Here is a 20,723-nt window from a genome sequence, read left to right as displayed (position 1 = left end):
CAAGAATCATTACAAGACTTAATAGTCTGAATACACGAAATCCGAGATATCAAATGAAACTGAACAATGCATTTCTATACCCGCAGTCTGTACTGACATATTTTGCATTGGCTGAATCGTAGCAACAAAGAATGCTTCAAAGAGTCTGCTGAATCGATTTTCTATTATTGTTCCCTGAGACACAGAACGACGTTATTGCCAAAAGCTTTTTCTTCTGCCCAAAAATTCTCTATTCAGTCGTTTCTGGAATGAATAGCATTGGGAAATGACAATTCATCTATTTATGGAGCACAAGAAATATCACATGTTTGGTGAATTTATGAATAGTATAATATCAATTGATTTGTAAAGCTATAATCAATAACGTTGAGCTGCTTGCAGCCATTCTAATATATTTCATTCGTCTATACTGCTTCTCCAAGTTTATTATTTACTCTAATTGTCGTAAAAATTGGATGTTATTTCATTTTAAATAAATTTCTTTAAGCGCTAATCCCATAATTTTTCATTTATTAATGAACTGTGAAATTTTTAATAATATCAGGAAGTTAAATATTTGTTGACCTAAAGGGCGTTAGCCCAGGAAGGCTGTTAATTTCGTTTTGCATTGAAAACTTTAAATGTCGGTTCACTTTTCAAACTGTTGCCACCAAATATTACAGCCCTGTATTATATTTAAAGAAATTAAATAATGAAGAATCTGCATAATGTATATATGTTTCTCGCATTGTGATAAAACGACGGTACCTAGAGCCATCAAATTTTGAATAATGTACGTTTTCATTCGAATATGGGCATCTGGAAGCCCAAATTTGGAATTTGTTTTATAATCTATTTCATATTTTGTAAAACTTTAAAGAAATTTTTGATTAACAAACTCAAAGATTTCAAAGCGAGCAATGGCGAAGCAGGGAAAAATTATCTCCAGCGCGCGAGACTGTGTATTGGAAATTCTAGAGATATGCTCAATTTAAAACTATTTTGCGATATTGCTCTTCAACTGAATTTTATGGTTTAAGCGCGAAGAACGTGATATTTAATAAATTAAGACAACAGACAAAATGTTAAAAAAAAATGCCCATTTGGACGTCATTTAAAATCTGAAACTTTTCAGATTTTATTTTTATTTATTGATTGATTTTTTGTTTGTGAATTTATTTTAGAAAGTGAAGCTCATTGTGGCTCTGATCGAGTAATAAGAAGCCAGTTTCAAGTGACTATTGTTACAGTTCTCTCTGCTTTGTTAATGTTCTTGTATGATGGACTTCAGGTAATTTTGGAACAGATAATGTATAATATTTTTAAATAATGCGTCATATAAACAACGAGAATAAGAAGGAAATTTGAAGCACACTCGGGCTAAAGTTGTTTTTTCTACTTGCAGGCAGCTTATGGTGGTTTCATCTATTCTTATGCAGTTAAGGGCCCAACTAAGTTCCGAAAATCGGATGCAGCTTACCTTAACGCATTGTTTTGGGTAAGTGTTCCACTGATAATTAAGATTACTTGATTAAGCATTTGAATGAAATCATTTTCTATAATTTTTTAAAAGCTTTTTAAATGAACTTTCCTTAAATGTAACATCTCCTCTATGATATATTCTGTAATTATCTGAGGACTTTAGGGTTTTTTGGAAGCAGGAGAGGTGAAAATTTTCAGTCCCTCCCTGGAACTCGAATACGCACCAAGTGTGCTACCGTAACACCATGAAGGCATGCTGGAAGATGGGAGAAAATACCTTATATACTCCCCCTCTTAAACGGCGACTGGAGACCAGGAGACAGAATCGAAAAATCCTGGGGGTGGCAAGTTATTGTCCACCACTAATTCGGGCGCCATTTGTAGAATCACTGAGGCTTCTGATGTTGGAAACGTGAAAAATGGGTAATGCCCTTACAAGGACTCGAACCCTGGACATACTCGACGCGTATTCGAGTATGCTTGCAATTACACCACGAAGGCATGCGGAAAGGAGGGAGAAAATACCTTATATTCTCCCCCCTTTTAAAGGGCGACTGGGGATTAGAAGACCCAGTCACCAAATTCACAGGTGGTGTCGAATTACTGTTCACCGCCTTTTAGTTTGAGTCCCATTTGTAGCGTCGTAAGGTTATTTTGAAACAGGAGATGTGAACAAGTAATATAAAAAATATTAATGTCAATTCCTACTTAGGCTAACAAAGAAAAATTAAAAAAAAATTAAAATACAAAAAAAAATTAAATTAAAAATTAAAAAAATGTTTAATATGTGATAAAACTGTATTAACATCAAGTGTCATCCACTACAAGTTAAAAAAATGTATTTGAACTTGAGTTGACGAATAAAAAGTATTTTATTAACGATTGAAAATTTGAACAAGATATAAGGAGAGTGTGAGTTAATAGCAGGAATTTAGAAATGGGCAGTGCCCTCGCCGGGACTCGAGCCTGGACCTCTCGAACGCGCTCCTGGTTAGCTACCGTTTGGAAGTAGGAAGAAAATACATTAGAATGAGTACGAATAAATTTACGAATTTTACGAATATAATATATCTTTCGAAATTCGATTATGTACAGCTACTTACACATTTAGGTTACCAACAATATAATTCACGTAAAATACAGTTACATTTGTTATTGTTATAGTAATACGTTCTACAATTGCTGGAAAACTGAGAAATAAACGAATACAACATTTATCGATTCAAGAGGCAGCGAAATTTCTCCAGAGTTCACGATTGCTGCACTGTCCACACATACGTAGACATCCAAATCAAATTCCAAAATTCATTTTTTTAGTTCATCGTCACATAAGAAAACAAGAAGCCAGCCCGTTCGCTGGAAATTGAAAGCTAGTTAAAAAAATGCTACTGGCTGTTTTTAAGGCCGATAAAAAAGTATCGTCTTCACTCTCATTTTCTTCGGGATTGGCTCCCGAAGAATTTGTTTTGAAACCTGTGTGTCTAAGGCAATTGCCAATAGTTTTGGTGGAAATCTTGCTCCAACTTGCTTCCCTATATAGAAAATCTCACCAAGCACAATAACTGGAAAGGAGGATTTGTTGTCAAGGCTCAAGGGCAGTTATAAAATCCTTCATGTTTTAAAAAGTTTAATTTAAAATTATGAATAATTCCTCGGTCCATAATTTGCAATACATTAGTCACATTTGGTAGTAAGTAGACCATTTTTATGACCTTTAAACAGCTTACTCTACAGTTGTGAATAACTACGGTTTTTCCTATTTTTCTATAAAACTTTGTGCGTAAATTCATGACTGTCTTTTTCCATAGCTCTGAAGTCTTCCATCATCATTTGGAGTTTGCTTTCCCTAATGCAATTTACCCTTCTTGAAAGAAAAAGTCTTGTCGGGCGATATTCTGCGAACCAATCCGCATTCATCCACATTAAAAACGCCACTTGGATCATATTATTTGCATTCTTCTTTCATAACCATGTTTTTCAGTCCAGAACAACCACTGGATCAATGTCAGATGCTTCTTCTTTGAATTTTTTTTAACGATGTCATGCCTTATCTTCCTAGCCTTTCCAACCATCCATTATAACCTGTAAAGTTTTCTTCTCCGAATATGAAGCGCATTTTTCATTCAAAATTTAAGTGGAAATTGGAACATTTTGTATCCTGGAAAATTTTATTCTGGTCATTACAACTTTCTTGATTTCTTCATAGGAAAACACTCCTTTTCTTTCCATTTTTTAGTCCAAAGGGGCTCTGTCCCTGAAGGACTATTGTTTTCGTTTTGCGATTTTGCGTTGAATCACTATAAATGTCCGTTTCACTTTTCAAACTGTTGTCACCAAATGTTACAGTCCTGCATTATATTTGAAGGAATTAAATAATGAAAAATCTGCATAAATGTATGTATATTTTTAGCATTGTGATAAAACAACGGTACTTAGGGCCATCGAATTTTCAATGACGTAATCTTATTGCGAATATGGGCATGTGGGAGTCCAAATTTGGAATTTGCTTTATTATCGATTTCATATTTTGTAAAGCTTTAACGAACTCAAGGATTTCAAAGCGAGCAATGGCAACGTTGTACAGAAAAAACATTTTTATCTCCAACACGGGAGACTCTGCATCGGAAATTCTAGAGATATACTCAATTTAAAACTATTTTGCGATATTTCTCTTAATTATTCTCATAAAATTCAGTTCTCTTGAACTGAATTTTATGGTTTAAGTGCGAACAACGTGATATTTAATAAAGTTAACAGACAAATGTTAAAAAAACGCCGCTTTGGACGTAATTTAAAATCTGGAACCTTTCAGATTTTTATTTTTTAATTAAATTAATTTATTTATTATTATTTTTTTTATAAAAATCTGAAAATTTTGCGATCTTCTGACATTCAGTTAAAAGGTATGAGTACTCACGTTTCAGCTCTCAAACTAAAAAAATCGGGAATCACTCAGGAAAACTGAGTTGAACACGGGTGCCAAAAACTACCCATCCGTCTATTTTCTCACAAATACCGAAGACACGGAATATACAGGTGTACATGGGACATAAGGCACGGGACATATAGGTGTCCAGTTATTGTTTGAATGAGTAGGAGAAAGTGGAGGGAATGACTGTAAGCTTCTTTATACTAAGGCTGAAATGACCTTAACCTCTAAACTGGAGAGGGGGGGGGAGAAAAACTTATATTTATTCTAGAAACTCACCACACTTCTAAGATGGCTGTTTATCAGATTTCTTTAATCTCTATTTTTCTATTCAACTGGTCGGGACTTTGCAAAACTGACAGTTTAAGAGAGGAGATGGTTGAACCGAATAACGGTTTAAAGTAGGTTAATTGTATTTAAAAAAACTTTTAATCCAGATAATTCTCTGCCAAGTATCTCTACGATTGCACATCAGTATCTGTGTTGTTATGCATGTTGATTTACATTGATTGTATATTGAGATTCATAGGATATTGATTTACAAAATAGCCCACTGTTTCTCCTCTCCGACAAAACAATGCAAATGAGGATAGCTTTACCTGATCGGAAAACCTCCTATCACTAGCACTGTGTTGCTAGTTAACAGCAGAATTCTACGATATCCTCAAATGCCTTGCATCTCAAATTCACCCGAGAAAACTACATTTCGAAACGCTCAGCCTTCCGATTTTGAGCCAGGCCAGACAACTTTGACGTGACGTTGTTTTTGTAGCGCTTGGGTATGCTAAATCCAAACAGCATAACTAGCCTCAAACAGCTTTCATGATGACAACAGTAGATGTTCTCTTGAAGCATTCCATCTTAGTTGATTAGTATGGCTCTTTCGATTATGTGGCTGACGGATCTATTAAATCCATAGCTTTGCCAACGACTTTGACTGCAGCCAGGTTCAAGTTCCTGTATTCACTACACAGTTTCAAAAGTTAAACAACGATGTGGATTTACTGAAGTGATCAGTTAAGGAATTTGACAAGTTTTGATGAACGATCAGTAAAACGTTGTTTAAAGGAAAAAAATGGAAATGGAAGAAGACTTGAGACCATAAAATTTGTCTTAAAGGTGGGTTACAACGCAATACTCTAAAAAATATTAACCTAATAAAAGACTATATGGTTCTCAGAGTTGAAGCGGAGCTGCATTCAAGATTTGTTGAATAAAATGGTCTAACGTTTTCTTAATGCGGGTTATTAAAATAAAATAATAATTTGATGTCTGGATATAGTAATTGACAGGGGGGATGAATTTTAATTAAGTACAGAATTAAAATTCATCTTGAAACCTATAAAATTAAGAATCTTGAATATTGAGTGACGGTAATATTTGAAGCAGAGTTTTATTAAATGTCTGGAATAATTTGTTAAACCAGCGATTATCAAAATAATAATCCGTTTTACTGGATTTACTGACCGAAAGGTAAGGAGAATAGCGGAAGAGTACGACTTCGTGTTTTTTGTTTTTGAGAAATAAAAATTCTAAATATTAGAAGGTGTTATTTACTGAAGGAAGTAAATTTAACATGTTTGGTTAAGAGAGCCAATTTTTAACATAGAGAAGACCAAAGAAAAAATTCAAAGACTGAATATAGTTCCGATAATTGAACGTAATTGAGGAGGAATTATGATACAAGGAACCTTATTAAAACCGCAGTCATAAATTTATTGATGAATAGCTGTTACTCGGTATGCGTTGCAATGCCACTTAAAGGAAAGAAAGTGTTTGTGTTCTTATTCTGTTTATTGATGTGTTATTATGTAACTTATTAAATAATGCTGTGATACATTTTAAAATTTCATCACAAATATAGCTATATATATATATATATATATCAAGCAAAGTAGTAATTATAATTTAAAAAAAAAACAATTTTGGTCTAGAAAACATCTTGCGAAATATGCTGCAAAATAAGTAAAATATAAAAATTGTAGTAAACTCGCCTAAAAGTTACCAAGAGCTGCTGCTCCAAAAGGTTCAACACGTTTTAAAAAATTAATACATATGAAAATCAAACCATTAGACATGTAAAACATTAAAAAACAGAAACAGATAAAAAGTAAGCGGAAAATGGTAAATTAGCCCAATTCGACTTCCAAACTGGCTTTTCAAGGGAAATTTCATTTATTTGAACGTCGAATCAAGCTAACGCCATTACGCATATATATATATATATATATATATATATATAATTAGCATCATGATGGAATGCAGTAGGATTTAAATCAGTGTACAGTGTTCGTCTGGATCAAGCAGTGTGTACTGAAACGTTTTTCAGTCTTGCTTCCCGTTGCTTGTCTATTTCAGACGAACGGGATTGAGTAATGCGCATTCGAATGTTTTCAGGCTTGCTTCTTTGTTGCTCGTCTGTTTCAGACGAATGGGCTTGAGCAGTGCGTACTCGAACGTTTTCCAGTCTTGCTTCCCGTTGCTCCTTTGTTTCTGAAGCTCGTGATGCCTTTTCCTTTTTGTGCTTGAGATCTAGACCGAGCATTGAGTTTTCATTTTGATGGCATAATTCATTTCACAGAGAAAGTAATGTTTTGTGACGACTATATCAAATTCACTTTCAAAAAGCAAAGGAGCTGCGTTTGACGGAGAAACGCGCATGTAAACACGCAGAATCACGCATACGTGAAAAATTTAAGATTTTACGCTTTGCTTAAAGATAAAACACTTTGAAATATTTTAATCCTACCAAACTGACAGCATGATCTTTACCCGATGCATTTTAGCTTTCGCTATAATTTGTGCTGATTTGTCGTGCTTAAACCATGATCTTTTTCGATTAATGTTATTATAGACGATCCATTTTTCATCACCCGTAATAATTCGTTTCAAAAAACGGTCGCTTCATTACGTTTGAAACTGGTATCGCGAATACTGATTCGCTGTGTGAAGTGAATTTCCTTCAATTCATGCGGAACCCAAATATAGAGCTTCTTAATCCTTTCCAGCACGCTACCTTTTAAAGTTGGAATTTTGATTTAAAAAAAAAAAAAAAAAAAAAAAAAAAAAAAAAAAAAAAAAAAAAAGGTAGGCAGTCTAATTAGGCCTAGAGGAGTACACAAGTAAAATTTTATGAAGATAGCTCTTATCTTTTAATTCTGTGGGTGTGCCCAAAGTAGGCACATTGACTGAATAGAGCTTCGAAAAGAGTGCTGAAACGAGCATTGTTGTCAATGAACTGACCGATGAGATGCGGAGAAACAAAGCATACAGACTCTCAGTTGTCCTAGATTATCGGTGATCCCGGTCTGGGCACACCTAGGGTTCGCCGTTTGATTTTAGGCAAGATTTCAAGGTAACAATTTAAAACTAATATAGGATAAGGAGATTAGAATACAGCCAAAAAAATAACATAACAATGTCTTTTCAAACAATTCCTTTTATACCCAAAAAAAATCTGGAAGATTTCTTTGAAAAATGAGGGTCTTAACTAAACATGGCTAAAATATATGGACTGCTTTGTGTTGAGCTGCCATCTACTATAAATAAAGAAGGTTCAGAGTAACCTATAAATCCTTTTCCATTCAATTTTTCTGTGCGTACAGAAGGAAATTTTTAGGTGTGTCCAGACCGGACACACTGTGACGCAAAGGGTTAACGAGTTTAAGAGATCTTATGTGATTTTCAGCTGTCGGGCGTCTTACATTTAACCTTTCTGCAATCTCTCGCACAGTTACATGATGATTCGATTCCAATCGTGTCTTTAATTTTGCCACCGTTTACTTCTGAAGTTCATCCAAAACAATGGGTATCTATCTTCAAGCAAAAAATCTCCAGAACGGAATTTTTTAAAGCAAACATGGTTTAGCTTGGTTTTATAAGATTACAGCAAAGCCTCGAGGGCTATTTGCCTAAAGGGATGGATGTCTTCGGGGAGGACTTTTTAAGAAAAAATTGGTTCTTAAACCAATCCTGACACATACTTTCTTTTAAGCAGTCAATACCATAAACTTCACATATCTCTTTGTGATATGTGATACATAAAAATGCATATCCCCTCAGTAGCTTTCTTGCCTTTATGATAATAAAAAAGTAAAATGTGTCAAGGTGTTTATTTTTGTATCCTATATTAAAATCAACCTTAAACTAATAGTTGTAAACAAAAATACATGGAATCTGATTCTTTTGCAAACTTAATATATCAAAATCTCAGAAGATTATAAGATTTACAGGAGAATAACAAAACGAACGTAACGCTAAGTTAAAAATTTCAGTTGAAGAACTTTTATAAGAGTTTGATTGTAAAAACTTTCCTTATTGTGATTACTAGAAACCTCCAGCCGCCCAAACGGTATAGTGGTTAGCGGGGCTAACTGCCGCGCCGAAGGGCCCGGGTTTGAATCCCGGAGAAGGTATAGATGTTTGTAAACGTATGGTGTCAGTGCGGCATGGTGGCACTCTAAATATACGGCGAGCCAAAATTCTCTCGAGTGGCTTTTTTTGGAAGGGGAGAGAGGTGGGAAACCCTCGGACCTGCCCCCGCTGGGTGCTCTCTATCAAAATTGGGGGCGGAACTGAGCTAAATCGCACTACCACCTGAAAGGTGCTCTAACAGCAGGCGTAAACTACCATTTCTTGCCTCGAGGAATTTCAGGGGCTTGGGCTGACTACATCAGACAAGTGAGCATAAGCAACAACAACAACAGAAACCTCCTAATAAGGAAAATTAATTGAAAGTGATTTTTGCTATAACTGATAACAGATAAAGCAAATATGATTCACACGAAACTCTACAGCAAGTTTAGTAAAAAATATTGCGAATATGGAAGTAGAATAACGGATTTTGCTCAGCCTTAATTGTATAATTTATTGTGAGCTGCTGCTGTAAAAAATAGCAATACAATTTATACAAGTTTAGTAATTTTTAATACAAGTTTAGAAATAAAATTTATACAATTTATACAAGTCTTCTAGCAAATAAATTAGAGCTATGACTGCTACCCTTCAGTCTCGATTGCTTCATAAAAATGCATTTCTAAATGAATTTAGAAACTAAATGCTGTAACCTACATTTCTTATCATCTTAAGAGTTCCATTTCCGCTGAATTCAGTTTTCTTTCTCGATAAGCTCCAGATAAGTTTCTCAATGCATTGAAATACAGTAATGTTTGAATAAAAAAAATGGTGTGTGCCGTTAAAAAAATGAAGTAATGGCGTATTATCTTTTGCTATACAGTTAATGTCCTACTTAAATTAACTGAAAACATAAAAGTCTTAAAGGAGAAAAGACCACACGCCTTCGTGGTGCAATTGAAAGCATACTCAACGCGTATTCGAGAGGTCTAGGGTTCGAGTCCCCGCAAGGGCACTGCATATTAAAAAAAAAAAAAAAAAAAAAAAACTAATGATTCTACAAGTGGCGCCCGAACGTGTGGACGATACTTCTTCAACATCAGATTTTGGCGATTCTGTCCTCTAGCCCCAGTCACCCTTTAAAAGGGAAAGTGCATGAGTTATTTTCTTCCTGCTCTTCACATGAACTGGAAGCGTACTCAACGGGCATTCGAGAGGTCCAGGGTTCGAGTCCCGACCAAATCCTGGTGGTGACGAATTATCGTCCAAACCTTTTAGTTTGGGCGCCACTTGTAGAATCATTAGGTTTTTTGAAACAGGAGACGCGAAAAATGTGCAATGCCCTTGCCGCGCGTCGATTATGCTTCCAATTACACCACGAAGGCATGTGGAGAGAAGGGAGAAAATACTTTATAGACATAAACGCATTTCTTAAAAGTTTAAATCCTTACTTTGTTTTTAATAATATACTGCATATTTTTGACGTCTCCTGCTTCAAAAAAACCTAATGACTATTAAATTAATACCATATATGTATGAAATCTTTCATTTTGTTTAGAAATTACAGACGGAATAAAATCACAAAATAAAGATCCCACGTTTTTAAATTTTAAAAGGAACATGCCAGTGTAAATTTTAAAATTACAGAGGGTGTTTACACATTTTTAGAACAATTTCGGGAACATTTCATTAAAGTTTAAAATGTAAAAAGTACTTATTTAAAATGTTCGATATGATAGCCTTTTTTCTGATTTATAATCCTGCATTGTGGTTTGCATGATGGAAGGGCTTTTCGTAGAATTTCAAGGGGTACTGATTTCCATTTCTCTTCCGCTTTTCTAGAGTCCATGAAACGTGGTGGGTTTGCAATTATAAAAAAGCTCTTTTCAAAAGACCAAAGGTACAATAGTTCATAGGTCAAACATCGAGGGATTTTGCAGTAATACGTTGAAAAAATATGTATGCAATACCTGTATCAGCCTTAATTTTTCAAGAAATGGAGTTGTACTTTACTAAGTATGACTTGCTGGTTTGTCTTGATGAAATTTCACTTTATGAAAGTCATTATGGTAAAGAAATAGAATTGCTTCTGTAAACACCGGACACAGAAACTTTTTATTGATAGCACGTTGATTTGATTTTCACATTCCCGCCCCCGTCTTTTTATTTTTAATTTCTCATTGGAAGAGAAGCCTGCGACGATCATAAACCCTTTACTGTAACTTTCTTTGCTGTGATGGAACTAGGTTTGGACACTTTTTCTTTTCATTTTCGATAATAAATAAACCTTTTTTTGGTGCAGCCATTTAAATAAACTCATGCTTCATTATGGGTCACAATGTATTTCCACATATCTCCCCCTAAACAGTTTTCATACAGAATTTTATAAATTGCTCTGCGTTGAACCACATACTTCAGCGATAGTTATGTTTCTACGCTTTTTAAGTTGTAAATCTTGGCTAATTATTTTACTCATTGCTGCTGGAGATATATTTAAGGAATCTGAAATTGATTTCTGCTTCTGCGGATTTCCTCTTATTACCAATGATTTAACTTTAGAAACAGTACGTACCTTTTCTGGGTATTTGTTTTAGTCTTCTTTCCATGTAGAAGTAATGATTGACGGTTTTTTCCATTCCGAAATGTTGCTTATTTTGTATTTAGAAATTTTAACACCATACATTTCACAATGTTTCCGAATAACGGAATAGGATTATTTCTCTTCGGAAAGTGCAAAAACATATCCTTCAATCCAAAGCTTGTTTACATGAGACATTTTGAAAGGAAATCAATTTAAAAGTAGCAGACAATATTTCTCATTTTAAACAATAAATTGTTGCCAGAAAAATTTATTCCAAAACAATTGCTTTTCTTTAATTCTTCATGAAAATCGTTCCAAAAAGGTACAAGTAACCCTCCGTAAGCAAACTTGGTGGGCGCAGATTTTGAACATACTTCTGTTGATTTCGAGAGGGAACAGACACAAGTTCCTCTTCTCCACATGCAAAAGAACTTCTAAATTTGCTTTGGAAAAAAAAAAAAAAGTTATTTTTTTGTTTTGTTTTGTTCAAAATTATTTTGTGTTTTATGCAAAATCTGCGCTAAGATAAGATAGTTGTTTTGAATATTTTTAAATCGTACGTTTTGTTACTAGCAGAACTCTGAGAAATGACTTCGCGCAAAATGCGATTGAAAGCAGGATTATTTTCTTGTGATTCTCGTAACAGCAACACTTGCCAAGTGTAATGGATAATATGCCACAACAGCATTAGTAACGAATGTAACTGCCAAAATTTTTGGAAGGACATTTCTAATGATGATGTCATTAAAATAATATGAAAGAGATCCTGATAATTCTAAGCATCTAATTTTTAGCAATTACAGGATCTTATCTGGATCTAATTTTTAGGAATTTTTAGAAATTACTTCTCTAATTTTATTATAGCGGAATATATTAATTCACATTTCCGATTTCCAAGCATTTTTTTTTTTTAAATTCGTGAATGTGAAATTAATATATTCCGCTATAATAAAAATGACATTAAATATTTCGATATGTGCGGATATGGTAATTAAAAATAGATGACATAATTCTAAAATTACTGAAACTGAATTTTTTGTACCCATTAGGGAGAAATATCTTTAATTATGAAAACAAACTGCAGATCGAAGCTTGAAATTATACATTTTTTCTCCTTAGGACTTCCCTCCCTCCCCCCCCAAAAAAAATAGAAATAGTAACGTAATAGCATAAATTATTTCGTAGATCTCTGTAAAGACCACATTTGGATCCTTAGTGACAAAAACTGGGTTTAGTATTTCAGATTTGAATACCGATATATCGTTTTTAGTTTAAAATTATAAAGATTATAAATTATTCAGACTAGGAGAACTCACAGAAAACTCATTTTAAGTACTTTGCATGGAATTTCCCTATTGAAATAATACAGAGATATGTAAATTAGCTATACAAGGACTTGGATCCTTTGATATAGTTATGAATTTTCTTTAGATCTTCAGAGAATCTTTTTCAGCTATTATCTTGATGGCAAAGCTTATTTTATTATATTGTACCTGAGGTGTAAGCCTTTTATACTGAATCTATCTTGCCTTGCAGGGAATGTTTGCTACAGGAAGATTGCTTTCTATAGCTCTTGCGACTAAGTTATCTCCTTCCTTCATGCTCTTCTGCAATATTGTAAGTAAATTTCTATTTATACTTTATATAAAAAAAACTTTCATACTTGTTCTTATGTTTTGTAAACTAAAATATTATCTTAAAAATATTTTATGTGATAAATTTATTAATAAAAACGGAACGAATTATCATTCACGCAATCCTTTAATTGTCATTTAAATTCAAATTTTTAAAGCCCAAGTACAAACAACAACATGTACAAAAAGATTTCAAATCTAGAGACACTGCATATATCATTAATAAGTAATTAGTGAGACAAACAATTTTAGCCCAATGGGGCAATTTGTCCAGAAGAGCTATTAATTTCGTTTTGGCATTTTACGTTGATTCACTATAAACGGCGAATCACTTTTAAAATTGCTGCCACCACATATTAGAACCCTGTATTACATTTAAACAAATTAAATGATGAAGAATCTGCATAAATGTACGTATGTTTCTCGCATTGTGATAAAACAACGGTACCTATAGAACCATCCAATTTTGAATAACGTACGTCTCCACCCGAATATGGGCATCTGGAAGCCCACATTTGGAATTTGTTTTATTATCTATTTCATAATTTGTAAAACTTTAACGAATTTTTGATTAACAAACTCAACTATTTAAGAGCGAGCAATGGCAACACTACGGGGGGGAGGGAACCTTTTTATCTCAAGCGCGCAGAACTGTGTATCGGAAATTCTAAAGATATGCTCATTTTAAAATTATTTTGCAACATTGCTATTGAACTGAATTTTATGGTTTAAGTGCGAAGAATATCATATTTAATAAATAAAGGTAACACACAAAAGGCTAAAGAAAACGCCCCTTTGGGTGTATTATAAAATCTGAAAACTCTCAGATAAAAAAAACCTTTTCGTTTTGTTTTGTCATTATTAGTCCAAACGATCTACAAGTCTCGAAGCGGCGTCGAATCACTATAATCACTTTTCAAATTGCTGCGACCAAATATTATCGCCCTGTATTATATTTAAAGAAACTAGATAATGGAAGGATCTACATAAATGTTTGTATGTTTCTCGCATTGTGAAAAAACAACGGTACCTAGAGGCATCAAATTCTGAATAACGCAGTCCTCTACCCGAATATGAGCACTTGGAAACACGAATTTGGAATTTGTTTTATTCTGGTTTCATACTTAGTAACACTTTAACGAATTTTTGTTTAACAAACTCAACGATTTCAAAGCGAGCTATGGTAACATTGTGACGAAAGAAAAATTTTTTATCTCCAGCGAGCGAGGTGTCTATCGGAAATTCTAAAGGTATGCTGTTTTTAAATATTTTTAGTCGAAAGGGACCTTAGTCCAAATGCTATCGAAAAGTGTATATGTGTGTAAATGAAAAAAAAAACGCCCCTTTGTGTGTAATACAATGTCTAAAAGCTTTCAGATTTTTTTTCTGTAGGAGCGAATGACTTATAATCAGAATTATACAAATGCCTTATGACTGGAAAGAGTTTATCTGCAGGATTAAATCAGTAATTAGGAAATTCATGCTTCGATGGGTTTTGATATTTATCTTTTACTATGAGCTGAAAGGGATCCTCCATAACAGCACTTTATACATACTATAACTGGTTATTCTTAGCATCACTGAATATTAACATTCGCATGAATAGCAAATGTATTGCATAGAGCAAACTGTGATTCAATGTCAGTGCTATCTTTTTGAGTATAAAGACGCTACATAAAAACGGTGACTAAAATCAGTTAAGAAAGTAGGACCAATAAAGAATTTCGAAGCAAAAAATGGGGGGGGGGAGGAAGAAGGAAAAAAAAAATATGTGATAACATCTCACTTTTAATGCAGTTGTGTACATGAAATCTTATCTTATCTAGAGTGGAGGGAAGAAAATGAAAACATTGAAAGATACATAATGGATTGCAAACTGGTTACAACTCTATAAAAATAAATATTTTCTGAAAGATTTAAATTATTTTAACAACGTTGTTTGGCAGTTCGAAAATCAAATCGAAGGCATTCGGATTACTGTACTTTCTCAATTTTAATAACAAAAATCTCTCTAATTCGTCGTTAAGTAAATGAACATTTTTATCTGCTTAACGCAGCTTCGGAAATATGTACCGATTATTGGTGAAAGTTAAACAACAAGATTCAGTGTAATGTTTGTAAATTTAGCAGAACTAGTTTCGATGGTTCCATATTTAAACCATTGAAACTATTCCTGAAAAATTTACAAACATTACACTGGTTCTTGTTTAACTTCTCCATATCTCCTTCATTTGCACTTAGGCAGCTGAAGAAGTTGGTTCTGTATTTAAAACATCAAAACTAGTACTGCAGAATTTACAAACATTATGCTGATTCTTGTTGTTTAACTTCTCTAGATCTCGTTCATTTGCATTTAGGCAGCTGAAGAAGCTGGTTCTGTATTTAAACCATTGAAACTAGTCCTGAAAAATTTACAAACATTACACTGGTTCTTGTTGTTTAACTCCTCCAGATCTCGTTCATTTGCATTTAGGCAGCTGAAGAGGGTGGTTGTATATTTAAACCATTGATACTAGTCCTAATTTAGAAACAGTACGCCGATTCTTCTCTAATAATCATTATTCGGCGTGTTTTTTTAACCTAAATACGTATCGCTTCATTTTTAAAATTATTTTCTTATCTCATCATAAGAATAAGGGATTTTACATAAGTGGCTATAAAAGCTATTGCTTGTTGAAATCTTGCATTAAGCATAGTTTACAATCAAGATTTCAACAGTTCTATCAAAATCTAGCAAATATTAAAAAAATATTTGAATTCGTTTATTTGCGAGACATTACTTGCAGTTAATTTGTCAGTCACTTCATTTTTGGTTGAAGTAATTTTGTGTTATTTCTCAGATAGTCATTAAAATTATCAATTGGCATAAACAAGTGCTTTTAACTTCAACAGATCGGATGCAGTGCTGGACTTTTACTGATGCTGGCGTTAAGGTACAGTCATGTGATGCTGATTGTGGGTACCTGCATGCTGGGCATATTTATGAGCAGCGTATTCCCAACGGCGCTCTCACTCACTGAGCAATACATACATGTTACTCGTAAGTATTAAAAGCTCTAATGTTTCGCAAATCATGCTATTTATTTTAATTATGCACGAAGAAAAAAAATTCTGATACATAATAATAAATGTCATGCATAGAATATAATTTGGTTCAGAGATTTGTTTGTTATGTGTGTTTCATTATCTTTGGATTCTATAGATAAAGAAAGGCAAACAATATTCAGTTTTTCGCTTAAAAAAATTAAATGATTATCCTGTGTTATTGTGGCAACTAAAAGGCAAATAGCTTGTTTTTTACTTCCCTGTACAAAGCAAAGGAAGTATTGTAATCGCGAAAAATTTCGGGTATCCTATTTCAACGAAAATATTCATTTTGACCTTTCGCGAATTCACTTGGATGACTTTTGTGCGGGATATCTGTATGTACGGACCGAATAAAGGGCCATTTTCCTAAAACGGATTGTGAAATGGATTCAAAAGGGATTTTTTTCGCGATGACTGTACGTACGTACGTATGCACCTGGCATAACTTAAAAACGATTAGCCGTAGAAAGTTGAAATTCTGTATATGGAACTGCTGTAACATCTAGTTGTGCGTCTCCAATCGGCAGTACAAAAACCAAATACATGTACATATGAAATCCAGCAAAAAATGTGTTTAATTTAATAGGTCATACAAGGAAGTCGTGTAGTGTCTACACCACATTTTTTTTAAGGGTTGTAGGGTTTATATTTATTTTAACTAACATTTATTTTAAGCTATCTTTCCTGTCAAGCCTTTACTTTCCCCTAGAATTGCCAATGCCAGAGTATGTAAATCGTAGTAGAACGCGCAGAGTATTCAAATTTTAGCAGAAGTAAATTGAGTTTAAATAAAAGGGAAACGAGCTTGTAAGTGTGCTTATTGAATCACGAGCGTGAAGGTTGCTATGTAGAAATTTAAGAACCGCGCGTTTCGGCCTGTGTGCCTATTTCGGCAGTTCGTTGAATCTTTCAAATTCTTAATCAGAAAGTTTGCTGAATCTCAGCTGTATCTTAGAACGTGGTTAAGTTAGTTACGATTATAGAGCCTCGTTGGTAGTGACTTCGTTGTTTATTCATCCTGTCATTTATTTTTAGTTGCATTTTTGTCTATTTTGTTCAACCGTCGGGTCGGCGTAGTTTGTGAGCGTCAAGTGAAAGCAACTGTGATTTCTAAAGTGAAATAAAAAGGGATTTAAACCCTTCTTACGAGTTTGTGTAATTTCCAGTTCATAGCAGTCACTATTACTGTTGCTGACAAGTTGGAGCCTCCCAACATCATAGGGTAGAATGTGAATTCTTAAGGTAAAGGATTTTGAAAAACAGACCGAGGAATTGGCTGTTCGAATTTTATGTGATGTAAAAGAAAATCTTGATAAAATCGCATCTTCATATTTACGTATATTGGCGTAACTTTAGATGTATTGGGTCGGTGCACAAGTTCGCGCCGTTCTTCATTGGCTTGGCAACACTGTATTGCGAAGCCTTCATTTGTCGTTATTCATTTTTTTTTTTTTTTTTTTTTCCCCAGTCCGGAGCTTGATTGTTGCAAAGAAGAGCCTTTGTGTTGCTACCACTCCTTTGGCCATTTTAAGGCTAATCAATATGGAGTGTGGAGTGGAGAAAAATGAACACTTCCGACATATTTATTGCTCCTTCTGTTTACCCTCTTTTCTGGACTCTCTCTTATAACATTCAGGGACAAGAGTTTCACGATGAAGCTTCTCTTAGCAACTAGCTAACAGATTTCTTCATCTCGAAACTGTAATAGTTCTACAGGAGAGGTGATGAAATCCTACCTCAACAATGGCAGATGGTCATTGAGAAAGATGGTGACCATCTTTGTTAATGACTAATGACTTTGTAGAGGCATTAGGTTATTTCGATGCAGGAGACAGGAAAAATTAGCAATGCCCTCACCGGGACCTCTCGAATACGCGCTGAGTGTGCAGGCCATTACACCACGAAGGCGGGAGAAATACCTTATATACTCCCCCTTTTAAAGGACGACTGGGGATTCGGGGACCCAATCGCCAAATCCCGGTGGTGAAGAACCATCATCCACCACCGATTTTTTTTAGTTCGGGCGCTACTGTACAGACATTTGGTTACTTCGAAGGTTCGGCAATGCCCTTGCCGGGACTCGAACCACGGACCTCTCGAATACGCGCCGAGTGTGCTGGCCATTACACCACTAAGGCATGCTAAGAAGGCGGGAGATATACCTTATAACATTGTCAATTGTTTCACTCATGTAATTGTATTGCTTTATAGTGTATTTTATACTAATAAAATCATAGCATGGTAAAAACGGTAACCTAGTGAAGATCGGCAAAGATTTGTGCAATGACCCAATATATCTGCATTCTGCAGTATTTATCGTGCTGAAATTATATTAAGTTCTTCAATTGTAATAAAAGAATACTTCATATCTGACTCTGTGGTAAGTCTTCATTTTTATATTTTTTCAACACTAGGGCAGGGCAAAACTTGAGGTCATCGGTCATGACAGCTGTATTCCTTGCAAAATTTCTACTTTAACTCAAAATCTCTTGTACATTAGGCGAGTTATTTCTCATCTATGTTGTTAAGCGATTTTTTTTACACTTAATAACTGTCAAGATGTTTAGACACATTTATTATTATTCACAATTTTACATTTTTTAAAACTTTAGATCATTAATTTCATATTGTATATATTAAACATGATATTTAATTTTCATTTATATAAATATAATTAAATTAAAGTAAAACTTTTATGCAACATAACTGAAGTTTTAAAGTAATATTCCTTGGGAAATAATTAGTTAGACACAGAGGAAGAAAATTGAGTCATTCGAAGGAAAAGCTGGAAGAATCTAAGTATTTAGGAATTTTATTCTAGTTAGTCTGACTCTCTTTTTCTTATGCCATCAAACCAATCATCATATTCTTTGAAAAAATTTAGTGCGACCTTAAAAAAACAGCTGTTATTAATGCAATTATTCTGTTTAAATGTATTCTGGTTTAGAATTTTCCAGTTTTTAGATTCGTTAAATTATATTAACTTTGAAAATATGCTAAAGTGAATGTGTTTCTTGTAATCATGCTTGTTTGAAATATTGCTAATTAATTATTAAATAGCCAATACAAAGCTTTGCTGATAATTTAGTTGAATTGTTGAACTGCCATTCAACAACGAGTATACTGATGCTTGCATTGATGTTGAAGTTAAGTCATAAAACTATAAACGAAATGCAAGGCACTATTTTCTCATGCAAATTACCATGTTCTTTTCTACAGCCGCCACTACAAGTTTTCTGGTCTTTGGAGCTGCTTTAGGAGAAATGTCAATGCCTGTGATAGTTGGTCACGTAAGTATGAAAAATTAATTGCATTTAATGGATTTTATTCATGCATCCTGGAAATCTCTGTTCATTTATCATATAGATATAATTTAATATTACGCAAAGCAGTCAGATAGTAGTCATTTAAACAATTCCTTGCGTTGGACACATAATTTTTTGCGCTTCCAAGCTCTTTGTGGCATTATTTCCACCATTTCATGTATGCTCGAGCCAAAAGTCCCTCGTATTGCATACTACAGTTGATCACGTGTCTTGTACCAAAGCAAAATCAATAGCATCATATGTTGCGCTCTCACGTAAAGTAATTTGATTCCATTCCATTATATTAAAACATCATTTATTTTTTATCTTTAATTTAACGTGTTGCCATTAGTCAAAATAATTAAGAAAAACTTTTTTTAAAAAACAAACACAATTTCTCTGTCTTGTTTTACATATTATTTTGATTATCTGTTGCAATGATATTGTTTAAAATCTAGTAAGTCTGATTTTATCTTTTAGGCATTCGAGATGAGCGGTCCAGCAAGTTTCTTGGTGACTGGGATGGTTCTCTGCTTTATATCTATAATTGTTTACATGTCTTTGTGGCTAGTTGGATTGACGTTACTGAAACCTGATAGTAAGTACTTTTTCATATCCTTTTTTGAAAAATGATTTAAAAAAAAAAGTCCATATACAGTACATTCCCGCAAACTCGATATAATGTAGACTGAGAGACTGTCGAGTTTCCGAAAAGTCGAGTTTTACGGAATAAGAGGCAGGTTTTTCAGAACTCTTAATATTTAACCCTTTGACGTCTAACACCTAAATCCATGGGAATTTTGTTTACATATTCTCCTTTGCCCAGTCTCTTTTAGGCTTCTAGTTTCATTTCCATTGTCACGTTATTTTTTTTTTCCTTTTCGAATGACATTTTCACTTCAGAATATCAAAAGTTCCCCAAAATTTGTAACAATTATACGCCTGGATGTGAGTTGAGGAACGATACCCGCAATGAACTGGTGTGAGTTTAGTTTGCAATAAGATGCAGTCACAAAAGTTTAGACAAGTCTCTTAACATTTCGCAACAATAGAAAGGAATGTGAGCCAGCGGTCAGCCGTTACCTGACTTTCTTCGTATCCTCGAAAGAAGCAGAGTTGCCAAGTGTTACAACATATCTTGAAATTTGTTAGACAATTCCAAGAATTAATGGTATAGTGTAAAAACTACAGAAAAAGAACACTCAAATCTTTGAACAGAACAGGAAAGACATACGCATAAATAATACTGTAAGTAATATTTGCTCTGTTTGGCTTAGAAACATCTTAAAAAGTTCTTAAAATGTTGTCGAGTAATACGGTACGTTGAGATATCAGAAGTCGAATTTGTGGGACTCTACTGTACGTAATTTAAA

The 20,723-nt window shown here is 34.0% G+C and overlaps 1 protein-coding gene across 1 annotated transcript in view; it reads left to right on the top strand.

Annotated features, from left to right (window-relative positions):
- Positions 1 to 20,723, top strand: part of LOC118202001 (solute carrier family 60 member 1-like) — a 136,394-nt gene that overhangs the window by 113,924 nt on the left and 1,747 nt on the right. The window contains exons 5-10 of the mRNA XM_085823286.1: positions 1,164 to 1,270; positions 1,385 to 1,477; positions 12,861 to 12,941; positions 15,851 to 15,998; positions 19,265 to 19,335; positions 19,831 to 19,948. Of these exons, the coding sequence (XP_085679412.1) occupies positions 1,164 to 1,270; positions 1,385 to 1,477; positions 12,861 to 12,941; positions 15,851 to 15,998; positions 19,265 to 19,335; positions 19,831 to 19,948 (618 nt within the window). The remainder of the gene's footprint in view (positions 1 to 1,163; positions 1,271 to 1,384; positions 1,478 to 12,860; positions 12,942 to 15,850; positions 15,999 to 19,264; positions 19,336 to 19,830; positions 19,949 to 20,723) is intronic.

This window comes from Stegodyphus dumicola, chromosome 9 (assembly GCF_044657685.1).
Source record: "Stegodyphus dumicola isolate Sdum_Otavi_A_Nest chromosome 9, ASM4465768v1".
Taxonomy (NCBI): Eukaryota; Metazoa; Arthropoda; class Arachnida; order Araneae; family Eresidae; genus Stegodyphus; species Stegodyphus dumicola.
Note: the sequence above shows the minus strand (reverse complement) of the source record. Positions and strands in the feature narration are given on the sequence as shown.